At 43.0% G+C, this 19,287-nt stretch overlaps 1 protein-coding gene across 11 annotated transcripts in view; it reads left to right on the top strand.

Annotated features, from left to right (window-relative positions):
- Positions 1-19,287, top strand: part of NCAM1 (neural cell adhesion molecule 1) — a 462,617-nt gene that overhangs the window by 356,156 nt on the left and 87,174 nt on the right. For 2 of the 11 annotated variants that reach the window (XM_033917704.1, XM_033917710.1), the window contains exons 16-17: positions 2,300-2,341; positions 14,283-14,324. The exons of the other annotated variants lie outside the window; for them this stretch is intronic. In XM_033917704.1, the coding sequence (XP_033773595.1) occupies positions 2,300-2,341; positions 14,283-14,324 (84 nt within the window). The remainder of the gene's footprint in view (positions 1-2,299; positions 2,342-14,282; positions 14,325-19,287) is intronic. 11 annotated transcript variants of the gene reach the window in all.

The following is a 19,287-nucleotide window of genomic DNA, read 5'->3' as shown; positions in this document are numbered from 1 at the left end:
ACATTACCGACAGGGTAGCATAACCCAAACCGGCCAGAATCCTCATTAATCCCAATGGTTATCTTATTTTTACAATACCTATTTTAAAGTGCTGATTTATTTATATTCATTCATTGCTTAGTAGTGAATTGTGTGTCATATCTACTGCATTATTTATATATATTGTATTTCATTTGAAGACTTAGGGCTCCTTTTACTAAGGTGCGCTAGAGTTTTTAGCACATGCACGAAATTACCGTGCGGTACGCATCTAGAATAATGCCAGCTCAGCGCTGGCGTTAAGGTCTAGCGTGCTCGGCAATTTAGCGCACGCTATTCCGCGCGTTAAGGCCCTAATGCACCTTTGTAAAAGGAGCCCTTAGCTTAAAACGCAGTCACATCCCACGCTGACGTGTTTCAAAACCTTCACTAGGGTTGGGGATGCATTAACACTATAAATAAGAATAAAACGTTAGCGTTCACTTGTACCCAAAAAACTTTGTTTTTCCTATCATTAACAAAGCACAGCCTTAATTCAAACAATGATTCTTATCAAGGTTGAACCTCTCTGTGCTCTACGGTTCTTAATCCGCCATTAATTTAAATGGCTGCGGTGTCCTAATAACGCTCCAGATAAAGAAAAAAACCCTGACGTAATTGTGGGCTAGCTCTAAATTTCTTAAAGGAGCAGCCCACTAAAAAAACTTACTCGCAAAAACCATATGGTAGAATTCTAATCAGATAAAAAAATGAGTCTTACTAATCCACAAGGGATAACTATTCAGTACTATCATTTAATTCATGAGGAGTCAAAGTATTGAGTTTGAATATCCATCTCAATTCCTTTAAGCTGAGGATTTTTTCATAATTGGACAGTGGATCTCATGCATATTCACTGTGGAAGTTTTGACCATGCAACTGCTTTGTGGCTCTTGAAGATCAGATTTGGAGACTTCTATAGGTGACCTCATCACATGATTTTTGTCAACAACAAATTGAAGACATTCTTTGGAAGACTACTCATGCATAGTCGCATGGGAGGGACGCATTAAAATGATTATCCCAGGACAAGCAGGCAGCATATTCTCACATGTGGGTGACGTTAAAAAGAACACAATCCGTGGTGAGAGAAGGCACAAAGTACACTGAGTCTAGCGCAGAGCGTTGAAATAGGACTTCTCGGCTCCACGGAAAATTGAGGAGAGGCACATCCTGCACTGGGCGGGAAGGCACTCGCGCATGCACTGTGCGGCAGTCGCAAACTTTCTAATATTCTACAAGCAAGTCTGCTTGCGAAGCTGTCTACATCCAGGCTCCGTGGATGACGTCACCCAAATGTGAGACTATCTGCCTGCTGTCCCTGGTTAGCACCTGTTATGGCAAGTGACTGTGCTTTATGTCATTCTGTGAGTGATGGAATGGTTTGAATTTGCGGTAGACCTTAATTTTTCTTGTGTATTGCAGTACTCTCTGGAAAGAAGAAAAGAGAGTATTACTTTGACTTGTCTTATGGTCTGCACTAAAGTAAAGATGTGTACCTTTCTTCTATCTATCCAAAAATATCCAGAAAGGTTATAAAGGATGTAGGAAATCTGGGAGTGGAGGATGGAGAGGACATCTTCTAGTATGTCTAAGCAGCTATAATTAGAAGTGGTGGTGTAGAATTTGGCTAATCCTTGGAATTTTCTGCCAGTTGAGGTGAGGGCAGAGGAAATTCTGAAGTGCTAATGGATTCTCCCACAACCCAACCCCCCCCCCCCCAACACTATGGGCTCCTTTTACTAAGGTGCGCTAGCATTTTTTGCGCATGAAGCAGATTAGCACGCGCTAACCCCACGCTACGCGGCTAGAACTAACGCCAGCTCAATGCTGGTGTTAGCGTCTAGCGTGTGGCATTGTAGCACATGCTATTCCGCGTATTAAAACACTAACGCAGCTTAGTAAAAGGAGCCCTATGGTTCATATAATTTTGAGACTGCAAAATCCAGCCTTGATCACAAGGATGCTACTTTTTTTTTTTTAATGTAGCATTTCTGCCATTTTTAAATAATTATTAATTTTGTTTGTTTCTATTTTCGTATGGAGTCAGACTGCATTTTATTATGTTTCTGTGGGGTTTTAAGACAACATTATTTTCTGCAAAAATCTTGTTCTTCATTCCTGCACTCACATCCCCATGTCATGCATTCTCTACCTCCTCCGTGCTAAATTGCTCCATAATATACATCTTGTATAGTTATGCTGGTTTGCCTTCTTCCCATTTTTCACTAAGCATGCCTTCATGGTCATGACCTCTTTTCGTGTTTGTTTTTTCCTGTAGTGTATCCTACTACCCCTACTTCCCATGCCACTTCTGCAGATAGTGAGTATAATTGCATTGCAACTGGTGTTGCCACATTTATTGCTTTTACCTCTTTTCTTCTGTTCATAGATACAGAAGTGGCGTCACTGTGTTATTTCCATACCTGTGTAATGTCAGAGCAAGCCAAGAAGCAGTTACTTGTCAGAGAGATTCAAATGCATATGATTAATTACTACAGGTCTTATGCTATTACAAGGGAAGGGATGATTGAAAGAATTTATTTATTAATTCAAGCAACAAGGGATATAAAGAGTGAAGTTAATTTCTTTATCTTCCCATTTCTGAAAGGTGGGTATGTGCTTTTCTACCAGTAGATGGAGACTGGATTTATAGCATCATCCTTTAAAGGTCCTGTGCAGCCCTGAAAAGCCAGTACTGTATTTCAGTCTCCAGCAGATGGTAGGTGAGACCTTGTTAGGGTCACCAAATTTGACTCCAGAAACAAAAAAAAATTAGAAAAAGAGTTCCAGTTTCAAGCAAGCTTTTGTCATTCTGTTCTCAGGTCCTTGGGATGTATAGGCTCTATCTGGCTTCTCCTTTAGCCCAGGGGAATACACCATAGGAGCCGACTTTTCAAAATGATTGGAGGTGATATACTCAATGGAAATTACCTTTCTCTGTACACAGTCCAAGAATTTGTTCAATATTGAGGATACTCAAGCACCCACAGAGCTGACTCCTATGGTGTATACTTCAGGTCCCTTCCACCTACCATCTTTCTGGAGCTGTGCCTTAGCTTCCTCTCCGCTTCACCCTGAGAGAGGTTTCTTGAGTGTCTCCAGAACTAAACAACTGCTAGCAGCATTTAAAAACAACAATAACAAAAAAACCTAAAATTGCCTGAAATGATCTGACCATCATGTCCAGAGGTCAGCGTGTGCAGTGTGCGGTTGAACAACCGAGCACTGTGCAGAAGACCTGCTGGAAGACTTGTCTACTCTGACAGAAAAAGGTCAGTGTAGTGTAGCCTGTGGAACTTGCTGAGTTGTGGCTCTATCCAATGGCCTGTTCCATGCTTGTGCTGAATTAGAGCAGGGGGAATTAGGATCTATGAGGTCTTCTGGCATCAGAGCCAAGTCAGTTTGGGTGCTGCCAGAGCAATACAAAGCTGTAGGAGTGTCTGGAACTTTAGCCATTTTAGATTCAGTCATGGCACAACATTTGTTTGAGGAGCCTCTTGTACTCATGTTGCAGGAATCGGAGACATTGAAGTCTCCATTTTCTCCTGAGATTGTACTGCTTTTCCATTAAGCCTTTTGTTTGAAGAAGGGCACAAAAGTGGATGTATCTGGAGCCTGGGAGGTTGAGGGGTCCTTGAGCATCCAAAAGCAATGCTTGGTTAGCAGACTAAACTTGAAGTGCTTGGATTCTGTGGCTCAAGGTTCCCTAGGGAAGACATATCCCCTGGAGGAAGAGCTGAACTACCTTAGCTTCAGAAAACTTCTCAAAACGCACCTTTTCCGTGAACAGACCTTTTAATCCCCCTTGCCCCCTTTTTTCTCCCCTTTCCCTCTCTACCCCGCCCCTTCGGCTGTCCCTTCCCCCCCCCCCCCCCCCGATTTCATCTCTCTCTCGCTATATCATATCTTACAACCCTCCTCCTGTATCACCGTTTAACCCGACCTAATCCCTTCAAAAAAGTTCCCCCCCCCCCCACCTTCATTGCCTGTATCTTTATCAAAATTTTGTAAATCCGTGTGCTATCACGGACCTTAATTTAATGGATGTAAACCGCCTAGAACTTTACGGGTATGGCGGTATACAAGAATAAAATTATTATTATTATTATTATTATTATTATCAAGCTCCTCAGCTTGTCAGAGATGCAAGGTTCCATTGACTAGGAAAGGAAAACTTCTAGCTGGGGTATAGAAGCCATCTAAGACCTTTCCAGTACATGAAGATCTGGAGGGGATAGTTGTTGCTGAGTAGCAGCCTCTAGATGCTGGTCTTTAAATCAGCAGAGTTATGGCAAGATTGTATCAGGTGCCTTCGGATAAAAGGAAAAGCTTCACCTCCCCTTCAGATAAAAGGAAAAGCTTCACCTCCCCAAGGTAAATGTGCTGGTTATGACAGCAGACTTTGATTCATCTGAAAGGATTTACAGCATTGCAGGACCCACAGGATTGCAGGATGGAAGCTCTTCTGAAAAGATCTTTTGAGGTATGTGTATTGGTCTTGCAGGTGGTTATGTGGCTAGAGCCTGTTTTTACTGGGCAGAATGATTGCCAGACCAACCTGGTACAGAATCTGGGGAGGTTTCAGAAGAGGTGATGAATTTGGAGATCAGTACAGCACTTCTGGCATATACAGTGTATGATCTGGTCAAGGTATCTGCAAAATCCTTAGCACTCAGAAGTTGATTAGTGGACATGACTTCTAAGGTGCAGTTTAGTTGCTGTTCAAAGGCTGGTTGTTGTGAGGATTTGGAAAATCTGGTTAAGGATTTAGGGAAGTCAAAGACTCCCAGGCATCCGAAGGATAGGTCTCGTGAAGTTATAGTTATTGATCTGTTGAGGTTTGTGTTAATAACTATTTTTTTTTTTCTATTTAGGTATAATTTGGGACTCATTTTCAAAGCATTTAGACTTACAAAGTTCCAAAAGATACTATAGAACTTTGTAAGTCTGAGTGCTTTGAAAATATGCCTCCACATATCTATCCCACGCATTTTTGAACTCTGTCACTGTTTTTCAAAAATGCATCATTTTCGACAGGAGGCCACTTTAGAGAAGCTAGACAGTACCTATCAGGTAGAGAGAATGGGAATCGGTGGACTAGCTCCCTGGTTTAGTCCAGTAGTGTACCAAGGAGTATTTGGGAGTCTGCTGTGATATTCGCAAGGGCAAAGTCTTCCTCCTGGAGGCAAGAATTCAGAAATTCCATTCCCAAATCTGGTCCCTGTTCAGTTGCCTCTGGCTGATGGCCTGGGAAGTTTTTCAGGTATTGGACTTGATGGTAGCCACAATCATGATGGTTCCTTGGATAAGAGTGCATATGTACTTACTTCAGGAAGAATTCTTGTCCAGTTGATCTCAGGCAGATTTACTGTCATGTTGCTTCCTTCTGCGATGAACAGTGAGGTACAGTCTGGATTGGTGGTTGAACAGAGACAATTTGTTGCATGGCATGGATCTCAAGTTACTGGACAGGATAATAGTGACCTTAGATGCCAGCCTGACAGGTTGAAGAGCTATTAGTCAGGGTGAGGTGTCTCTGAGTCAGTGGTCGACAACAGAAGCAGTGTGGCTGATCAATTGTTTGGAGAAAAGAGCCATCCATTTAACATAAGAACATAAGCATTGCCACTGCCGGGTCAGACCAGGGATCCATCATGCCCGGCAGTCCGCTCCCGCGGCGGCCCCCCAGGTCCATGACCTGAAAGTGTTCCCTACCTAACCTAAAATATCCATACCCTATTCGCTCAATGTCCTGTAAGGTAAACCTCAATCTGTACCCTGTTATCCCCTTCGCTTCCAGGAAGTCATCCAGTCCTTTTTTGAACCCCAGAATTGTACTCTGTCTTATCACCTCTCCGGGAAGCGCATTCCAGGTGTCCACCACCCTCTGAGTGAAGAAGAACTTCCTTGCATTCGTTATGAATCTGTCTCCTCTCAGTTTTTCTGAATGACCTCTTGTTTTAGTTGTCCCTGCTAGTCTAAAGAATCTGTCCCTCTCCACCTTCTCTATGCCTTTCATGATTTTATAAGTCTCTATCATGTCCCCTCTCAGTCTCCGCTTCTCCAGGGTAAAGAGCCCCAGCCTGTCTAACCGTTCGGCATATGAAAGGTTCTCCATACCCTTTATCATCCTCGTTGCCCTCCTCTGGACCCTCTCGAGTATTGCCATGTCCTTCTTGAGGTATGGCGACCAGTATTGGATGCAGTATTCCAGATGCGGGCGCACCATCGCTCGATACAGCGGCAGGATAACTTCCTTCGTTCTGGTAGTGATACCTTTTTTGATAATGCCCAACATTCTGTTCGCTTTTTTTGAGGCCGCTGCACATTGCGCCGCCGGCTTCATTGTGTTATCCACCAATACCCCCAGATCTTTTTCTTGGCTGCCTTCCCTGAGTACCCTCCCTCCCATCCTATAGCTGTACATGAAGTTCCCCTTCCCTATGTGCAAGACCTTACATTTCTCCACATTGAAGCTCATCTGCCATTTTTTTGCCCACTCACTCAGTTTGTTCAGGTCGCTCTGCAGTTCTTTGCATTCCTCAACAGTTCTGACCCTGCTGGAGAGTTTTGTGTCATCCGCGAACTTGATAACTTCACACTTTGTCCCCGTTTCTAGATCATTAATAAATATATTGAACAGCAGTGGTCCCAGCACTGACCCTTGCGGAACACCACTTGTGACCCCTATCCAGTCAGAGTAGTGCCCCTTTACTCCTACCCTCTGTTTCCTGTCCGCCAGCCAATTTTTGATCAATCTGTGCACATCCCCTTCCACCCCGTGACTCCACAGTTTCTTCAGTAAGCGTTCATGGGGCACCTTGTCGAAGGCTTTTTGGAAATCTAGATATATAATGTCTACTGGGTCACCTTGGTCCAATTGCTTACTTATCCCCTCAAAGAAATGCAGTAGATTTGTCTGGCATGATCGGCCTTTACAGAAACCATGCTGGCTCGATCTCATCAGATTATTTTTTTCTATATGCTCATTGATACCTTCCCTGATCAGTGATTCGGCCATCTTCCCCGGAACAGAGGTTAAGCTCACCGGTCTGTAGTTTCCCGGGTCGCCTCTCAATCCTTTTTTGAAGATCGGTGTAACATTCGCTATCTTCCAGTCCTCCGGGATTACCCCTGTTCTCAAGGACAGGTTGCAAATATGCTGCAGTAGCTCTGCTGTTTCATCTCTGAGCTCTTTCAGTATTCTCGGGTGGATCCCATCTGGGCTTTGTCCGTTCTTAATCTATCTATCTGCCCGAGAACGTCTTCGAGGCTTACCTCCATGCATGATAATTTCCCCTCTTGATCTCCCCTGAAGATTTTTTCCGGTTCTGGCACACTGGATGTGTCCTCTATTGTAAAGACCGACGAGAAGAACTTGTTTAGCCTACCAGCCACCTCTTTTTCCTCTTTCACCACTCCCTTCCGGTCACCCTCATCCCGGGGCCCCACCTCCTCCCTCTGGTTTAGCACAAAGCAATCAGAGTGTTATCAATGCTGTGGCAGTGGTGTACACCAAACACCAGGGAGGTACTGTCAGTTGGTGCAAGAAATGGCTGAATTTATGCTCTAGGAGAGCAGTTGAAGCTGTCAGCACTCCATCGATCAGGAACCAGAAATGTGAAGGAAGATCACCTCAGCAGTGACACTCTGGACCCAGGAGAGTTGGATTTCTGATATGACAACTTTCAGAGTATAGTGACTCTTGGGGGGTGCCCAGTGATGAATCTCATAACCACAACTGATAATGCAAAAATCTCAAAAATTTTCAGCTGTCAGCAGGAATAAATGCATTGGCCCAGACCTGGACCGTGGCTGTAGATAAATTGTACATGTACATTGTACAGTTCATGAGAAGATAAGGTTGTTAAAGAGAGATTATTTGGTTAGAGTCAAGATCTTACTGAATTTGAGGAAAAGGTCCTTATCCTTGGTTTATGTCAGAATCTGGAAGATTTTTTGAGGATAAGACCACTCCACTAAGAGCATTGGTAATGAGGTCCTGAGTTTCCCCAGGATGGTGTGTATAAAAGTTTTGCTTTGGCCTTTCTGAGGGTTCAGTTGGCAGTAATTGCAAGTTTTAGGGGTACGGTGTAAGTCAGGGCCACCCCTTTTAGAGCAGCTAAACTAGAGAGCTAGACTTGGCCACATTTGAATGTGCAATTTTCACCCTATGGGATCTAACTAGCTAAATTACTGCTAAAAATTGATCCCAAGTTTGTGTCTTGCTTTTCAGGTTCATGCCCTTTTTATCAGATATCTGGCTTCTAAATTTAAGAAGTTCAAGCCTGTTCACAGTATACATTTCTCCATAAGATCTTTGGATATACACACTGCAGTGAAAACACTGTGGTTCAGATTCTGTAAATGGTGCCTAGAAAAATAGCACTGGTTGCGTGTTAATCATGCTTAGGTGTCGTTAACAGAATTGCGGTTAGAACTCATAGTAAATATTGAAGAACTTAGGCTAGAGCGGATGAAAGGAGACAAGGGGAACTGCAAGCAATCAATGTCTGGATAAGACGATGGTGCGAAGAGGAAGGCTTTGACTTCGTGCGCAACTGGACAACGTTCTGGGTAGAGAATGACATGGTGGCGGTTTACCCGCGGCTAACGCATTTAGCCACGGGTAACCCGCCGGAACGGGGAAAGAAAAATAGCAGTCGCTGCGGGGATGGGGACAAGGCCATTCACCGCCCCGTGGAGCAGTGAATGGTCTTGTCTCCGTAGTGCGGTATCAAGGGTCGTGCGGTCCCCGCAGCCACCGCCCGCCCACCCGTAGCGTTTAGCCAGCTCCCTCCCTCCACCTCACCTTATATTTCGAGTTTGCCAGCTTCCTTTTTCTCGAACCGCACACGTTCAAAAAGCCGTGCATGCGCGGCTGCGCGAGTCAATCAATCTTCTCCTCTGATGCAACCGGAAACAGGAAGTTCCAGGAGAGGAGAAGTTTTATTGACTCGCGCAGCCGCGCGTGCAAGGCTTTTTGAACGCATGCGGCTCGGGAAAAAGGAAGCCGGCAAATTCGGAATATAAGATGAGGTGGAGGGAGGGTGGGGGCTGCTGGACCTTTCATAGATCTTTAATACATAAATACTTCATTACCTTGCCATACTAATTCCATTGTGTGTTAGGTGCCAGGTTCGAGTCCTAGCGACGATGAGTTAAAGATCCCAAAAGAAGCCAACTTCTAAATCCAGTGGTTAGAGCTACACTCCTTGTGATCCTGGGCAAGTCACTTAATCCCTATTGCTTCTGACACAATGGGCAGTTCCGAAGACCAAGACTGGCCAGTGTCAAAGACAGGATGCTGAGCTTGATAGACCCTTAGTCTCCACTGTTTTTAGTGATCAACAAAGTTCTATGTTTCTATAATCACCCTAATTCTGTTATCATTGGACTAGATATTCAAAATGATTTAAATGGCCAGGACAGGCTCCTGGCTGTTCAAATCATCTGTCCAGGGCTATCCAGGCATTTTCAATCTTCATGTTCAGCCCAAATGGTGTCACACAATTCAGCAAAAATACCCAATGTTGTTCCTCATAATTTAAATATTGCTCATAGAAGGAACAACATTGGATATTTTTGCAAATGGAAATTGGAGGGTTAATTGAGTGAAACATGAATTCATGCTGGGACACAAGATAGGTTGAATTTGTTTTGAATTTAAAAGGAAAAATGATCAATGAAGAATACTATAATGCTCTAAGGACAAAGTTTTGAAAGGCTAAAAGGCTCTGATGATCCAAACAAGGTTCTCTATTTTCTCCAATACATATATAAGCTAATTGTTATGCAGTGGCAGACTGCAAGCTGTTTTCTTATGTAGTTGATACAGTCTTTTCATGCTTGTTCTAGTCCAGGCTGATTGTGTTAAATTCTAAGGGGGAATTATCGGCATGGGCTACTGTTAAGAAATGTTATTTAACTATTAACCCCAGTCATTGGAAACTAGGTCACATTGCATAAAATGAGACCTGTGCTAAAATTGTTAGTGGTAAAATAACATGAGTTGCCATACGGAACAGGTCCATCAAGCCCAGTATCCTGTTTCCAACAGTGGCTACCTCAGGTCCCAAAAACCCGGCAAGATCCCAAAAGAGTAAAACTGATTGTATGCTGTTTATCCTAGTAATAAGCAGTGAATTTCCCAAAGTCCATCTAAATATTGGCTTATGGACTTTTTTAAGGAAATTATCCACACTATTTTAAATCCTGCTAAGCTAACTGCTTTCACCACATTCACTGGCAATGAATTCCAGAGTTTAATTACACATTAATCCCTGGATTCTCTAACCAGCACCCATGTTGGCAGCTGCCTTAAAAGCAGCTGCAGATCATGTGTAAATCACACAATAGTGCCAGTTAGAGAATAGCACCTCAAGTGCCTACATAGACACAATTTACACAAAGAAAGGCGCCAGAAATATACGGTAGGTCCAGAAACCCCTGGCCTACATTTCTGGCACCTATCTTTGCCTACAACAGTCCACAGTCTGCAATCAGCAGATCATGGCAGAGGAATCCCTGATCAGCTGAGCCAGCAGGATTCCCCAAAACCGTGGCTTTGGGAAATCCTGCCAGCTCAGATGATTGGGGATTCCCTTGCTGCGATTAGCTGAACCAACAGAGCAAACACCAATTCCTCTCTCTCTCTCTCTCTCTCTCTGACCCCTCTCTCCCACGCATCTACCGACTGATTCCCCCACTACCCTTTCAAGCAGTGGCGTAGCGAAGGTGAGAGGTGCCCTGATTGGTGATGTCCCTCCTCCGCCCTCTTCTCCACCCCACCCTTGCTGCATGCGTGAACACCCCATCCCTACCCCGTATCTCTTTTGACTTTACTGTTTTGTTGTGGGTGTTCTCCCCTCTTTAGCAGAACTGGTTTATCATTTTAAAATCATGTGTGGCACCAATGGCAAGAAAATATAATGATAAAATAGCAACTAATTTTGCCTATTTTTATATATTAAAAAAAGTCCTACATTTGAAATGTATATCACCCAGTTCATAAGGTGAATGTCCATATTGCTGTCTGTTGTTCTGCTGAGCACTGGCATTGAAACAGCAAAATGCATTTATTGCATACTTGTCCTCTGTCAGAAACATTATGGTGGTATATTAGTTGTGTTGATAAAAATTTATAAACAAAGCCCTGCCAGCTGAACATCTCTTTCTCTAGTTCAGCAGCAGGAACTTTGATTTATAAGATCGGAATAAGCTAAATATTAGAGTACTAAGGCTTATATGGATGTTGCGGGGACGGTGACGGGGCGGTGAATGGGATGGCAGTGGCGGTGACGGGGCGGTGAAAGGGATGGCAGTGACGGTGACGGGGCGGTGAAAGGGATGGCAGTGACGGTGACGGGGCAGTGAAGGGAACGGCGGTGACGGGGCGGTGCAGAGGATGGTGGGACGGGGCAGTGACGGGGACAGATTTTTTCCCCGTGTCATTCTCTAGTTCTGGGGAAGAAGCAAGTACTATAGGAAGGATGGACTGCCCCTCAACGAGGAAGGAGCAAGAGTATTGGCAGGCAACATGAAGAAGGCCATCGAGAAGGCTTTAAACTAAAGGACAGGGGAAAGCCGACAGTCGACCACCAGTCGATGGTCCGGGCGACAGGATGTCCCAAAGAAGGAACTACAGACAACTACTCAGACACATGAGGGGACAACCACAAAGCATATAAGAGAGACAACACAGGAGCAGAAAAGGATACCGTTAAAGAACCAAGGTAGACTTAAAAAGTCCAAGAAGGTAACACACAAGGAACCCAAATATATGTATACGAACGCTAGAAGTTTGAGAAACAAAATGGGAGAATTAGAAGCAATAGCAAAAAACAACAAACTGGAAATCATTGGCATAACAGAAACCTGGTGGAATGACGAAAACAAATGGGATACAGTACTACAGGGATACAAACTGTACAGAAGAGAGAGTGGGGCAGAAAGGTGGAGGTATTGCCCTATATGTTCATGAAGAATTAGAATCTGTGAGAGTAACTATGACGGAAGAGAAAAAGAAGCTGAAATCCCTCTGGATAAAGATTCCCAGACACAACAGTGCTGACACAAAGATTGTCCTTTACTACCGACCACCAGGACAGGGAGAGGAAACAGACTCGGAAATGATAAAGGAAATTAAACACGAATGTAAGACAGGTAATGTTGTAATCTTGGGGGATTTCAATTTTCCGGGGATAGACTGGGACCTGGGAACCTCAAATTGTGGCAAGGAGGCAGTGTTTCTGGAAGTGCTAGGGGACTGCTTCCTGGAACAATTGGTGGGAGAGCCGACAAGAGAAAACGTCACCTTGGACTTGGTCCTAAACAGCATTATGGGGCCGACTAAGGAAGTAGAAGTCACAGTCCCGCTGGGGATGAGCGATCACAACAGAATCAACTTCAAACTCGATGTCGGGAAGGTGAAAGGTACTAAAACCTCAACCATGACTTTAAACTTTAAAAGGGGAAGATATGATAGCATGAGAACCATGGTGAAACAACAGATCAAGAAAAAAATGCACAAAGTCAAAACGGTAGAACAGGCATGGTCCCTTCTGAAAAATACTATCACGGAAGCACAAAGCCTCTACATTCCGCGGATGTCCAAAGCAAAGAAAACCAAAGGCAAAAGAGAGCCAGCGTGGCTTACTAAAGAGGTTAAGGAAGCCATAAAAGAAAAGAAGGTCTCCTTTAAAGCATGGAAACGCACGAAAACAACCGAAACTTGAAACAAATACAAGGATGATCAGAAGAAGTGTCACAGGGCGATGAGGGATGCCAAAAAGGAGAAAATAGCGCAGGATGGACGGACTCCGGTGGCAGAGGGAAAGCAAGGGGGCTGACTTGAATCGGTGAGTTTGTTTTTTTGTAAAAATGAATCGATTCGAATTGATTCACCTAAAGTGAATCGGTAAATCGATTCGAATCGCGAATTGGGCAGCACTACCTCTCACCACTTCAGAAATACTGCATGCAGTAAATGTGCCACATCCAGGATGTTCTTTAGTTGGAATATCATTCAAGAAGTTGATGCCACCTCAGGACAAGTGTCCATCTGTGTTTCATTGCAGATGTGACATGGTCATATGGGTTGCTGGTTCTGTTGTGGCAGGAGACACAAACTGCATTCCTAGACAGGCCTCTGGTATTATAGCTTGGCCCTAGAATTAGGAGCCCTGCATTCGGTTTCTCTGTTTTGAGAGCTGCTGCTGTTTGCCTCTGGTAATAAGCCAGAAAATAGGACCAGTAGGAACATCTGTGAGTTGGCAGGATTAATATTGTGTATTCGTATTGTCTTCTGACACGTCCCATTACCTTAATGCTAGCAGAAGCAAGAGATTCCGTATGAACAAGTGTCTTCCTTTCTAGTTTGTTACATTAATTCACAGGAGCTCTGTCAAGATATGTTGGAATTAAATCATTCCCTCTGTATTCTTAGAGCTTTATTCAAAAGGATTTTTCCTCAGTCTCTGACAATGGCATTGACCACCATGGGCAGTGTAGGACTCAGATACTAATATTGGGCCTAAGCTGGGCACTGGCATTAAATATCTGGGTCTCAGTCAGGCACTGAATGTTATCCTTGTGCCAGCTGATATTTAGACTGGATTCTGGATAACTGACAGGTGACATTAAGATAGCCTTTTTTTGCCCTAACTTTATCCAGGCACTTAACCCAGTCAGCGGTCTGAAAATGCCGTTAACTGGGTAAAGCCCAGCTCCACCCATGCTCTGCCTCACACTGCCCCAGCACTAACCAAATAGTGCCACAGCAGTCTCCCCAGATTTTTCAGCAGCACTGTCCAGTTATGTGCTGCAGAAAAATCTGAAAATATCTTGTCCAGTGTGATTTAACTGGACAGGCGCCTTCCCTACTTGGTTAAATCATTTTAAATATTGGTCCGTAAGATGTCTGCATAAATTTTTTATGCAAATGACACTTTTGAACCAAATTTCATAATTGTTTAATGTCAATGGAATATCTTGAAGATATGCCAGTTTGTTAAGATTTTGAAAAACTTATTTCTTTCTCCTTATGTGAACTGTTTTTATATATATATATATATATATATATATATATATACACACACACATATTTTGCAGAATGCCTAATTTAATAAATTATGAAACTTAGCTAGCACTTTCTGCAGCCCTCACCATTTTTCTTCCTCATTATCTTGCAATTTTTTGATTTATCTTCATGCTTTGCTTCACTTTTCTGTGTCTTGTCTCTATCCTTCATGTTTCCATAGCAACTCCTCATCTCACCACATCTGAAACCATCAAGCTGCCTCGTGAGTACGCACAACCTGTCTTCCCAGAGGCCTTTGGTGCAGCACACTTTGCTTGTTATCCCCAATTTTGTTTTCAACAAAAAAATATATGTATATCATTTTCTATGCCTGATTCATGGATTGAATGCCAGTTGTGCTAAACGAATAAGTGCATGGAAATGATGGAATGCTAGCCCAAGTGCATCATTCATAAACTTAATTAAAAAATGTAATCCCTTATTACTAAACTTCTGCTGCTAATTGGTAATTAGGCTAACAAATCATTGGGGTGGCTTTGAAACTAATTGTATTTTCAGTGGCATGACAAGTTACATTTAGTAGTAATGGGATTCCACCACTATTAAAAAGAGACAGACAGACACATATACACACACACATACACGTGTGAAAGAAACATTGCTTGGGTTTATTAATACATAGAATGAGGTAAGCTCTTCTCTATTTACAATATGCCTATGGTATTATCTTAGCACACTAAGGGAGTAATTCTGAAAAGGTTGCTGAATTGTAGGTGCTAGGATGCCTTGCCCTAAATGGAAGTTTTAGATCAGTACTAGGTTAAGTGGGAGTTTATGTACCAACATTTAGGCGTGTCCACCTAATGTCGTGTTAGTTGCTGGTGTAACTAACCACAGCTAAATGTTATATAGTTGCACACGTATTTGGAAGTATTCTAGGATCTTGGACCCACCTATGGCCCCTAATGTCTGTGCCCCTCTTACAATTTTGTGCTATAGATTTTCCATGCTGTTTCTTAGAATTGTGACTAAGTGTGTGGCATTACAAATTAGTGTACAGGTCATTGGTAAGGCCCCACTTGGAGTATTGTGTTCAGTTTTGGAGACCGTATCTGGCGAAGGACGTAAGAAGACTTGAGGCGGTCCAGAGGAGGGCGACGAAAATGATAGGAGGCTTGCGCCAGAAGACGTATGAGGAGAGACTGGAAGCCCTGAATATGTATACCCTAGAGCAGGGTGTCCAATGTCGGTCCTCGAGGGCCGCAATCCAGTCGGGTTTTCAGGATTTCCCCAATAAATATGCATGAGATCTATATACATGCACTGCTTTCAATGCATATTCATTTGGGAAATCCTAAAAACCCGACTGGATTGCGGCCCTCAAGGACCGACATTGGACACCCCTGCCCTAGAGGAAAGGAGAGACAGGGGAGATATGATTCAGACGTTCAAATACTTGAAGGGTATTAACGTAGAACAAAATCTTTTCCAGAAAAAGGAAAATGGTAAAATCAGAGGACATAATTTGAGGTTGAGGGGTGGTAGATTCAGGGGCAATGTTAGGAAATTCTACTTTACGGAGAGGGTAGTGGATGCCTGGAATGCGCTCCCGAGAGAGGTGGTGGAGAGTAAAACTGTGACTGAGTTCAAAGAAGCGTGGGATGAACACAGAGGATTTAGAATCAGAAAATAATATTAAATATTGAACTAAGGCCAGTACTGGGCAGACTTGCACGGTCTGTGTCTGCATATGGCCGTTTGGTGGAGGATGGGCTAGGGAGGGCTTCAATGGCTGGGAGGGTGTAGATGGGCTGGAGCAAGTCTTAACAGAGATTTCGGCAGTTGGAATCCAAGCACAGTACCGGGTAAAGCTTTGGATTCTTGCCCAGAAATAGCTAAGAAGAAAAAATTTAAAAATTTAAATTGAATCAGGTTGGGCAGACTGGATGGACCATTCGGTTCTTTATCTGCCGTCATCTACTATGTTACTATGTATATATATATAATAAACACTTTCAAGTTCAATTGATGCTAAAATATCTAATGGTATGATATAAGAACAGCATAGGCTAATAACTAATTCAAACTGAAGGAAAAAGTCTCAGACAAAGGTCCTCCCACCTCCACCAAAGTGATTTGCTAAAGGTGGTTCAGCGGTCACCTCATCGGCAAAAAACCTTCAATGAAAATAAAAGCTTTATGCTGTGCTTTGCTAGTGAAAACAAAAGATAGAAGAAAAACTTTTCCACTTATCTTCCAGTGATCAGTACACCAACAGTGGCCAGCGTTTCACAAATATGCCGCCTCAGGGTGTAACACGACCGATCAGACCTTAAAGTGGAACTCGTTTGGCGTTCCACTTTAAAGTCTGATCAGTCGTGTTACATCCTGTTTATTAAACTGCGATAGCGGTTATTAATGCAAGGAGCCGCGCTGAATGTTCCACGCTGCTCCCGACGCCCATAGGAGCTCTATGAGTGTCGGGAGCAGCACAGAGCATTCAGCGCGTCTCACTTCGCTAATAACCGCTATCGCGGTTTAGTAAAAAGGGGAGCAAATTATTACCAATTAAGGTTATACGTGGATATCAGTGCAACATCTAAGTCCATGTGCCCTACCTGAAAAGTAGGGGTGGAGAATAGACATGGTAAATTTAGGAATCGCTAGGCATGCACCGTTTCATTTATAGAATCTGGCTCATGAAGCGTGAATATTAGTAAAGCACACGGTTGATTTGACTGCTGGTTGAGCCTTATTGCAGTCAGAATGGAAATGATGACTCCGTGGCTGATAATATCAGGTGAAATATGTCCTTCCTTTTCAGCTTAATAGGAACGTAATGAAGGCTTAAAAGAACTCAGAGGAGTGGTTGATGTGGGAAAACATGATGCCATCACAAGTAGCAGATGGGTTGGGTTAGCAGAGAGTGGGTGGGTGGATTTCTCTTCTACTATGACAGGTCAAAAACTATCAGTCCTAAATTGGGAGAGGTTTAAGATCACCCAAACCCCTAATCTGGTGCCATTTGAGAATAACATAATTGACCAGATCTATCTCTTTCACTGCACTATAGCATCAGAAATTCTGGGCCAGTTAGGGCTCCTTTTACAAAGGTGCGTTAGGACCTTAACACGCGGAATAGCACGCGCTAAAATGCCACGTGCGCTAGCTGCTACCGCCTCCTCTTGAGCAGGCGTTAGTTTTTCGGCTAGCGTGCGCTAATCCGGTGCATGCGCTAAAAACGCTAGTGCACCTTTGTAAAAGGAGCCCTTAGTGTTATTGAGAACGATAGTAAATGAGTCTATACTATGTAATACTAGTAGATTTTTAACAAACAATCCCACAGGATTACAGATACAAAGAGTATGTTGGGTGGATTAATTCTGTATATGGTAAGTATGCTCTGCCTGCTTTATACAGCTGATCATAGCTACAGATTGAAGAAATGTGCTTCATTGTTTGTTTCAGGTTTTTTCAAATAACCCTTGATTGCATGCAGTGCAAAAAAAGACATATTTTTATCTGATAAGACTCCGGCATGTCTTTTTTTTTTTTTTTTTTTTTTTTAGCAGATATACCAGATAGAATGAAAAGAAGCCTAAATGACTATTTCAAAAGGCCTAGCCTCAGGCTGAAAGAGTTTAATAAATCAGACTTGGATTGATGTGGTGCAGGGTCTGTAATGTCGCATGGCATGTCCTTGCATCCTCTACAGATAACATACCAGTAGTAGGTATCATAAATCTAATGCAGCATTGCTTTAGGGTTCCCATTCTGATTGACTACAGTAAGAATGATGAACAGGCAGAATATTCTGATAACTGCAAATAAAAAGAAAAGAGAGAAAATACAGTAGATTTTCTTTTTAGCACTTTTCCTTTTAATGATTATGTATTGGCTTTTTTTGTTTCATTTTTATTAAGCATCACATGTATTTTCACATTTTTGAAATCTGTTGGTTTGACACATGTTGCTCAGTATTGGGCGATGAATACTGCAATAAATTGGTGGCTTGGAAATTGTTTTTAAAAAAGAGAAAAATTATTAAACTGAAAACGTATAGGATAGTTATTCACTTTCTAATGATGATGATGTGGTTGGATAGTTTGGCTTTCTTATTTTCCTCTAGATAGACACATACACAGTGTTCTGCTTGGGATAGGGAATTAAAACCAGCATCGTTTTATTGCATAATCTTCAGAAGAATTGTCTTTTATTGGCTACTTCTGGCTGTTGGCCTATTGAAAACAGCTGTCAAAGATGAAATGCCTCTAAATCTGGATAATGCTTTAGTCCACTGTGTACTTCTAGGTATAGGAAATAGTTGGGGTTTTTTTTTAAATTAAGAATTTTAAAATTGTTCTGCAATTGGAGATTTTTTCTGCTCTGATGGTGCCTCATGCCTTTTATTTATTTGGCACTTATAGCCTAAGGGGCTCATAATCGAAAGAGAAAAACATCCAAAAACCGGCCTAAGTCGGCACTTGGATGATCATAAACGAAAGACGTCCAAGTGCCGATAATCAAACCGGGATTTGGACGTATTTAAAAACGACCTAGGCCTTCATAGTGCCGCTGAACGACCATAGCTAAACGGGGCATTTCAGGAGAAGTGTCGATGGCGGGATTTGGGCGGGACGAGGGCAGGCTTAGACTTAGTCGTACAGCATGTATAACCGAAAGTTTTACAACAGAGCCTAGACGGAACTTGGATGTTGTGACTTAGACCATGTAAAACATGATCTAAGTCACAAAAACCCACCTAAAGTCATCAGATAAGCATTGCAAACACATAAAACAGACCCCCACACACACACACTACCCCAGTGATCACCGATTCCTCCCCCCAACCCCATAAAAATCATAATCACACATTTAAAATTCATCCTCCAGACCATCATCACGTGGCCGCCTGGCATAGGAACGCCTAGTCATCCAGCCCAGAGGCAGCTTAAGTCGTCTTGGGGGTGGGTTAGGGACCCATAGAGAAGAGGACCCATGCCCATAAGCCCCTGTAATCACTGCATTGATACTTAAACATGCGCACTCCCCTATACACCCCAAAACCCTTTTGTACTGGCATATAAGTGGTTCCTGCAGCCATAAGGGCTATTGGGGTGGTAGATAAGTGGGTCTAGGGGATTCTGGAGGTGGTTTGGGGGGCTCACCATGACATATAAGGGAGCTGTAGTGAGGAGAAGACATGGCACCCTTTTTGTGAAGTT

Source organism: Geotrypetes seraphini, chromosome 13 (assembly GCF_902459505.1).
Source record: "Geotrypetes seraphini chromosome 13, aGeoSer1.1, whole genome shotgun sequence".
Classification (NCBI taxonomy): domain Eukaryota; kingdom Metazoa; phylum Chordata; class Amphibia; order Gymnophiona; family Dermophiidae; genus Geotrypetes; species Geotrypetes seraphini.
This window is presented reverse-complemented; position numbering and strand designations above follow the sequence as displayed.